The 8,509-nt window shown below is 50.1% G+C and overlaps 4 protein-coding genes across 4 annotated transcripts; 2 read left to right on the top strand and 2 right to left on the bottom strand.

The window, feature by feature from the left end:
* Positions 1 to 246: 246 nt before the first annotated feature.
* On the top strand, positions 247 to 867 carry PHYSODRAFT_342858 (hypothetical protein; the record flags this gene model as incomplete). The annotated part of the gene is made up of 2 exons (XM_009541354.1): positions 247 to 753; positions 832 to 867. 2 exons carry the CDS (start codon positions 247 to 249, stop codon positions 865 to 867), a joined length of 543 nt encoding a protein of 180 aa, XP_009539649.1.
* Positions 868 to 1,292: 425 nt separating this feature from the next.
* On the top strand, positions 1,293 to 1,718 carry PHYSODRAFT_535294 (hypothetical protein; the record flags this gene model as incomplete). The annotated part of the gene is made up of 1 exon (XM_009541353.1): positions 1,293 to 1,718. One exon carries the CDS (start codon positions 1,293 to 1,295, stop codon positions 1,716 to 1,718), a length of 426 nt encoding a protein of 141 aa, XP_009539648.1.
* Positions 1,719 to 6,396: 4,678 nt separating this feature from the next.
* On the bottom strand, positions 6,397 to 6,931 carry PHYSODRAFT_535172 (hypothetical protein; the record flags this gene model as incomplete). Its single annotated transcript, XM_009541352.1, has 3 exons — positions 6,397 to 6,418; positions 6,525 to 6,593; positions 6,678 to 6,931. 3 exons carry the CDS (start codon positions 6,929 to 6,931, stop codon positions 6,397 to 6,399), a joined length of 345 nt encoding a protein of 114 aa, XP_009539647.1.
* Positions 6,932 to 8,128: 1,197 nt separating this feature from the next.
* On the bottom strand, positions 8,129 to 8,509 carry PHYSODRAFT_535178 (hypothetical protein; the record flags this gene model as incomplete). The annotated part of the gene is made up of 2 exons (XM_009541351.1): positions 8,129 to 8,249; positions 8,286 to 8,509. The coding sequence occupies 2 exons, from the start codon at positions 8,507 to 8,509 to the stop codon at positions 8,129 to 8,131; spliced, it is 345 nt and encodes a 114-aa protein (XP_009539646.1).

Genomic DNA, 8,509 nt, shown 5'->3' with positions numbered 1-8,509 from the left:
CCTGACCTAACCCAAGATCAGCTCGCATCCCCTCAAGCATTGTCTCGTATGAACCTCAGTTGGTCTCTGACTTTCCAGGGAGTGCTTGAGTATCTGATTCAGGCTGTCAAATTCTATATCGAGCATCCAGATCTCCTAAGGGAGCATCGATTCGAGGACAATCTTCAGCAGATTCGCGATAGTTTGAGAAAGTACAATATTGTCATCCCAAGTGATGCACCTGGATTGAATATTGATGATCTCGAAATGAAACCAGCTGTAAGCGGTCGCGGTCTAAAGGGAGCCGGCTACATCAACAAGAACCTCGTTGATAAGGAAGGCAATCCGATCAAGTACCATTCCAACCGTGGATATAATCTCGCGCAACTCGAAGGCACGGGATCTTACAGTTCCATGGCTTACAAGCGGGTTGGTACCAAATTCGTTCATCTCCCAAAGCTCAATGAAAACCTGCTTAAGGTTGTGTATCCCAACCGCTCGACGGTCGGTCGTCAGTGTAAGATCAGCGATGATCTCGCTCAGCTAATCAAGACGCTCGTATTCGATGGTACGATCGATCAGCAGCTGTATGACTCGATGTCGATGGGCGACAAACGCGTATTTCATGAGTTGCTACGCATTACGCACACTCAGCATGCCATGAGAGATCCCGTCAAGGATCCCCGCGATGTTCTGAAACAGGAATACATGAAGCTCAAAGGAGAGGTCATGCTTGGAAACGATAACCCAGAACTGGTTCGCGAACTCAAGCAGGTACTCGTAGATATGTACTCAGCCAAGCTAATTTCGGATGACGAATTCAAAAAAGTTTTGCTTGTATTTGTTGTCAAGACTGATGTGACGACGCCTCGCCAAGCGACCGTGTGACGCGAACGCGTCATCAGTGAGGTCGGCGTGACCTTCACTGTGTTGTACCGCAATCATTCAGGTGATTACGGGACGATGATTACGTCACGGTGATTACGCCATGATTGTGGGTACAGGATTGTGGGTACAAGATGGGCATCGACGTGGCGTTCTCTGATTGGATAAGGTAACTGTGTATCCAGTAGAGAATCCAGTAGGGTGTACCCAGTAAGAGGTATCCAGTAGCAGGCTTAGAGGTAGCACGCGGTTGAGAACTAAGGACCTGAATCGAATCACTTTGCATTTTGCCAACTACTGCTCAAGTGTTCTTCCTTTTCTATTGTCATATACACTGGATACGTCCTCTGAATCGGAATCGACATATTCAATTTCAAAATCCATCACAAAATATTGGACTATGTATATATAGAGCGTAATTAATTGCGATGACTCAGTGCAAGTCAATGACCCAAAATGATAAACCTTGCTCCCGGAGCGCCCTTAAATCTGATTTCTGTGAACAGCACGACAAGGATGCTAAAATTATCATGTATCGAAAAGAACTGACCAAGATGCATCAGCGCGTAAGGCGATATTTAGAAATCAGCAATGATCTCCATTCGAAGATGATGGATATTCAAAGGCTTGACTATTACAAGTCTGAGCTGATCAAACTCGCCGGTAATGGAGTACCATTCAGGGCAATACTCAGCAATTCTTATTTTAAGGATCAGATCGAAGCGTTATTTGAAATGAGTATGGCTGAAGCTCGCGATGAGTATGATCGCCTGCTCAAACGGAGAAATCAGTTGGTCCATCCGCATACTATCGATGGTTGGGCTGGTATGCGATATTGTAGAATTTCATGCTAATGACCATCAATTGTGATAAAAATAATATTTTTTTGCCGAAAGGATGTCTCTTAAGCTATAATCTACGATGTTTCCATCTTTCACAAGCCTATCACAGAGAGAGCGCAAACGCCAAGAGCTACTTCGCGAGGCGGAGAAGGAGCTTGCTATCGAGCGAAGTCTCAATCAGCGATATGCTGAAACGATGTGGGCGGCTGATAACGAAACCGGTACGATTAGCTTGACGCCTTCGATGGTATCAGCATCTACGCAAACAACTACGTCCTCTACTCCGGCTGCTACCACGGCGACTGCTCCTGGTGTTTTTTCCGCACCAGATAGTCTAACCCGAGATATTAGCGTACCTGCAACGGTATCCTCTTCTAACGCTTCTGATATGGTCAATCTTGACACTGATCATATCATGTACCGTCCCGACGAAACTATGGATGAAGTCGTATCCAAAAGAGAGGATGCTCAGACGAAGTCATACAAAGCGGTACAAGCATTGTATCAACAGAACCCAGATATTGCTGGATGGGATCTTCATCCTCTTTTCGATCCAATGCAGGTATCTGATGCCAAAGCCAAGCGGGATATGTACTTTCTAGGCCCTGATGCTAAGCTATATCACCGATCGACCCGCAAGGCGGTTCGTAAGGACAAGCAAGAAGATTTGATTGATCTAATCGATTGGGAGGCGACATTCGCATATATCTTTGAGCGGATACGACTGGTTGATGGTCATTCAAAGGCGCGAGAAGTACGTGAGAAGCTTGCGGCAAAGCGCGGAGTATTCAATGCTTTGAGAGATAATGTTGGAAGCGACGAGAGAGATCGCTTAGGCGAGAGTCGATCCACTCTCGATTCGATTATTGATCACGTCGTCGCTGAAAACATGTCGAAGGACTCGCGCACCAATGATATCGAAGTAGATGCTAAAAAAACGTTCATGCAGATCGTCAAAAACAATCGCAAAGTCATTAATGACAGCCTTCTACATGGTTTTAATGGCAAACCTGGTTTTTACGCGGTAGGTCGATCTCAGGATCTACGAGGCTTACCCGGACCTCTATCAGATTACTACATTGATCCGATCAATTTCAAGCTACGTCAGGTATCTAACCATCGCCAAACTAATACCAAGGTAGAAAGGAAACGGCTATCATGGGCGAATTCGCTTCAGTTCCTATTTCAAAGCGCTCAGAACAATGGAATCCAACTTGATACATCTGGTACAAGCATTAGATCGGCAACCAAGCGAGCACTCGAGGATAGTACGGTATCCAATCTCGACCTCGAGCAAAAGCGACCAAATCTCAATGAGCTGAGTCGGGATGTTGGAACAGATGTTAATATGGTTGAAGCCGCAGGCGACTACAAAAAACTCGTTCATGATTTATACACCGATAACCCATGACTTCTCCAGGAATACCTACCCCCGGCTGTATCCAAGCTGAACAAACAATACAATCCGAATGGATACTATATCGACCTCAACGCCGGCATTCGGCGCATTAAGGGAAGCGCTCCTGACCTAACCCAAGATCAGCTCGCATCCCCTCAAGCATTGTCTCGTATGAACCTCAGTTGGTCTCTGACTTTCCAGGGAGTGCTTGAGTATCTGATTCAGGCTGTCAAATTCTATATCGAGCATCCAGATCTCCTAAGGGAGCATCGATTCGAGGACAATCTTCAGCAGATTCGCGATAGTTTGAGAAAGTACAATATTGTCATCCCAAGTGATGCACCTGGATTGAATATTGATGATCTCGAAATGAAACCAGCTGTAAGCGGTCGCGGTCTAAAGGGAGCCGGCTACATCAACAAGAACCTCGTTGATAAGGAAGGCAATCCGATCAAGTACCATTCCAACCGTGGATATAATCTCGCGCAACTCGAAGGCACGGGATCTTACAGTTCCATGGCTTACAAGCGGGTTGGTACCAAATTCGTTCATCTCCCAAAGCTCAATGAAAACCTGCTTAAGGTTGTGTATCCCAACCGCTCGACGGTCGGTCGTCAGTGTAAGATCAGCGATGATCTCGCTCAGCTAATCAAGACGCTCGTATTCGATGGTACGATCGATCAGCAGCTGTATGACTCGATGTCGATGGGCGACAAACGCGTATTTCATGAGTTGCTACGCATTACGCACACTCAGCATGCGATGAGAGATCCCGTCAAGGATCCCCGCGATGTTCTGAAACAGGAATACATGAAGCTCAAAGGAGAGGTCATGCTTGGAAACGATAACCCAGAACTGGTTCGCGAACTCAAGCAGGTACTCGTAGATATGTACTCAGCCAAGCTAATTTCGGATGACGAATTCAAAAAAGTTTTGCTTGTATTTGTTGTCAAGACTGATGTGACGACGCCTCGCCAAGCGACCGTGTGACGCGAACGCGTCATCAGTGAGGTCGGCGTGACCTTCACTGTGTTGTACCGCAATCATTCAGGTGATTACGGGACGATGATTACGTCACGGTGATTACGCCATGATTGTGGGTACAGGATTGTGGGTACAAGATGGGCATCGACGTGGCGTTCTCTGATTGGATAAGGTAACTGTGTATCCAGTAGAGAATCCAGTAGGGTGTACCCAGTAAGAGGTATCCAGTAGCAGGCTTAGAGGTAGCACGCGGTTGAGAACTAAGGACCTGAATCGAATCACTTTGCATTTTGCCAACTACTGCTCAAGTGTTCTTCCTTTTCTATTGTCATATACACTGGATACGTCCTCTGAATCGGAATCGACATATTCAATTTCAAAATCCATCACAAAATATTGGACTATGTATATATAGAGCGTAATTAATTGCGATGACTCAGTGCAAGTCAATGACCCAAAATGATAAACCTTGCTCCCGGAGCGCCCTTAAATCTGATTTCTGTGAACAGCACGACAAGGATGCTAAAATTATCATGTATCGAAAAGAACTGACCAAGATGCATCAGCGCGTAAGGCGATATTTAGAAATCAGCAATGATCTCCATTCGAAGATGATGGATATTCAAAGGCTTGACTATTACAAGTCTGAGCTGATCAAACTCGCCGGTAATGGAGTACCATTCAGGGCAATACTCAGCAATTCTTATTTAAGGATCAGATCGAAGCGTTATTTGAAATGAGTATGGCTGAAGCTCGCGATGAGTATGATCGCCTGCTCAAACGGAGAAATCAGTTGGTCCATCCGCATACTATCGATGGTTGGGCTGGTGTGCGATATTGTAGAATTTCATGCTAATGACCATCAATTGTGATAAAAATAATATTTTTTTGCCGAAAGGATGTCTCTTAAGCTATAATCTACGATGTTTCCATCTTTCACAAGCCTATCACAGAGAGAGCGCAAACGCCAAGAGCTACTTCGCGAGGCGGAGAAGGAGCTTGCTATCGAGCGAAGTCTCAATCAGCGATATGCTGAAACGATGTGGGCGGCTGATAACGAAACCGGTACGATTAGCTTGACGCCTTCGATGGTATCAGCATCTACGCAAACAACTACGTCCTCTACTCCGGCTGCTACCACGGCGACTGCTCCTGGTGTTTTTTCCGCACCAGATAGTCTAACCCGAGATATTAGCGTACCTGCAACGGTATCCTCTTCTAACGCTTCTGATATGGTCAATCTTGACACTGATCATATCATGTACCGTCCCGACGAAACTATGGATGAAGTCGTATCCAAAAGAGAGGATGCTCAGACGAAGTCATACAAAGTGGTACAAGCATTGTATCAACAGAACCCAGATATTGCTGGATGGGATCTTCATCCTCTTTTCGATCCAATGCAGGTATCTGATGCCAAAGCCAAGCGGGATATGTACTTTCTAGGCCCTGATGCTAAGCTATATCACCGATCGACCCGCAAGGCGGTTCGTAAGGACAAGCAAGAAGATTTGATTGATCTAATCGATTGGGAGGCGACATTCGCATATATCTTTGAGCGGATACGACTGGTTGATGGTCATTCAAAGGCGCGAGAAGTACGTGAGAAGCTTGCGGCAAAGCGCGGAGTATTCAATGCTTTGAGAGATAATGTTGGAAGCGACGAGAGAGATCGCTTAGGCGAGAGTCGATCCACTCTCGATTCGATTATTGATCACGTCGTCGCTGAAAACATGTCGAAGGACTCGCGCACCAATGATATCGAAGTAGATGCTAAAAAAACGTTCATGCAGATCGTCAAAAACAATCGCAAAGTCATTAATGACAGCCTTCTACATGGTTTTAATGGCAAACCTGGTTTTTACGCGGTAGGTATTGTCAAGACTGATGTGACGACGCCTCGCCAAGCGACCGTGTGACGCGAACGCGTCATCAGTGAGGTCGGCGTGACCTTCACTGTGTGGTACCGAAATCATTCAGGTGATTACGGGACGATGATTACGTCACGGTGATTACGCCAAGATTGTGGGTACAAGATGGGCATCGACGTGGCGTTCTCTGATTGGATAAGGTAACTGTGTATCCAGTAGAGAATCCAGTAGGGTGTATCCAGTAAGAGGTATCCAGTAGCAGGCTTAGAGGTAGCACGCGGTTGCGAACTAAGGACCTGAATCGAATCACTTTGCATTTTGCCAACTACTGCCCAAGTGCTCTTCCTTTTGGTTATGAGCCCAAGCCCCGTCTTCCCTGACCAAGACCCCGACTACGCCTTCGCCATGGACGCCGCCCCGACCGCGACCGCCCGCATCAACAAGTTCGACGGAACCAACTTCCACACATGGAAGTTCAAGATGCAGATGGTGCTGGAGGAGCGCGAACTGTGGGAAGTGACGAGTGGGGAAGTGAAGCTCGAGCAGTGCACGACCGCGGCGGACCAAGCGACGTTTCGCAAGAAGTCGCGCAAGGCGCTGGCGATCGTCTGTCTCGCGTTGGAGGACTCGCAGCTGCCGCTGGTGCGGTCGGCGAAGGACGCGCATGATGCATGGTCAAGACTCGAGGGACACTTCGAGAAGAAGAGCCTGGCGAACAAGCTCTTTCTTCGTCGACGGTTCTTCACGACAACGATGGACGAAGGTGATGATGTGCTGGAGCACATTAACAAGCTCAAGACGCTGGCGGAACAGCTCGACGCGGTCGGCGCTCCGGTCAGCGAGGACGACTTGGTGATCACGCTTCTTGCCAGTCTGAGCGAGTCGTACCAGTTCCTCATCACGGCGTTGGAATCGCGTTCCGACACGCTGACGTGGGAGCTCGTGACGTCTCGGCTCCTGCACGAGGACATGAAGCGCAAGGAACAAGGTGGCGGTGCTGACGGAACCGCGCACGCTCAAGGTCAAGCGTTCATGACAAGCGACAACGGGAAGCGCAAGGGACGGCAGGCGCAAGCGCAGAGGACGAGCGCCTGTCACTACTGCGGCGAGCACGGACATTGGATCGCCAAGTGTCCGGTGCGGATCCGCGAGAACGGGGAGCGGCAGAGGCCGCAACGAGCGAACGTCGCGCAGGTCGAAGATGACTCTGGCGACTTCCTCTTCTCGGTTGGTGGCGACACGGGTGCCTCCAAGCTGAGCGGCATGTGGCTGGTCGACTCGGGTGCGACGCAGCACATGACGTACTCGAAGGAGTACATGAAGAACTACAAGAAGATCTCTCCGGTGGACGTGCATCTGGCGGACGACGGCGTGGTTCAGGCGGTGGGGAGCGGCGACATCGTGATGTCGATGCAGACACCGCGCGGCATGAAGAAGGGTGTGCTCACGGGTGTGTGGCACATCCCGAAGCTGTCGCGCAACCTGTTCTCCGTCGGCCGCTTCACCAAGGACGTCGGGCCAGTGACCTTCGAGAGCGACGGGTGCTTTGCGGAAACGAAGGGTCTCAAGTGGAAGCTCGGCGCTCGCGAAGGCAAAGGACTGTTCAAGCTCTGCATGACGCCGAGGACGCCCGCTGACGAGGCCAATGCGGCAAGCTCGAAGAATCGCCAAGGGGACACCACGTCGTACCTCTGGCACCTTCGACTTGGTCACATCGGCCATGGTGGTCTCGACGCCATCGTCAAGAAGGGCTACGGCACTGGCATCCCAATGACGTCGGTGAAGCAGTGGGAGGTGTGCGACGGGTGCGCACTCGGCAAGCAAACGCGAGTAAGCTTCATGAAGTCGTCGCCGAACCGTGCGAAGCAAGTGCTGGAGGTGGTCCACAGCGATGTGTGCGGTCCGATGCAGACGGCGACGTTCGGAGGCAAGCGCTACTTCGTCACGTTCATCGACGACAAGTCGCACTTCTGCGTGGTGTACCTGCTACGGAACAAGTCGGAGGTGGCTGCCAAGTTCGCTGCGTTCGTCGCGTTGGCTGAGACGCAGACCGGCAAGCGAGTGAAGGTGCTTCGGAGCGACAACGGCGGCGAGTACACTTCGGGTGCGATGGCCAAGTTGTGTGCGGATCGCGGCATCGAGCAGAAGTTCACGCCACCATACACGCCTCAGCTCAACGGAGTGGCCGAGCGAATGAATCGGACGCTGGTGGAGTGTGCGCGCTGCATGCTGGAGCACGCCGGGTTGTCGAAGGAGTACTGGGGAGAAGCGGTGATGACGGCCACGTTCCTCCGCAACCGGTGTCCGACGCGCGCCATCAGTCACGACAAGTCGCCGCACCACGTTTGGACCGGCAAGAAGCCTTTGCTGGCCAACCTCAAGGTGTTCGGGTGCCACGCGTACGTGCACGTGCCGAAGGAGAAGCGGTCGAAGTTCGACGCTCGGTCGGTGCGCTGTCGTTTCCTCGGGTACTCGGAGCACGAGAAGGCGTATCGGTTCGAGGAGATCGAGAGCGGTCGCGTGTTGGTGAGCCGCGACGCGCAGTTCAT

This window comes from Phytophthora sojae (genome assembly GCF_000149755.1).
Source record: "Phytophthora sojae unplaced genomic scaffold PHYSOscaffold_22, whole genome shotgun sequence".
Classification (NCBI taxonomy): domain Eukaryota; phylum Oomycota; class Peronosporomycetes; order Peronosporales; family Peronosporaceae; genus Phytophthora; species Phytophthora sojae.
The sequence above is the reverse complement of the archived record's forward strand: the minus strand, read 5'-3'. Positions and strand labels throughout refer to the sequence as shown.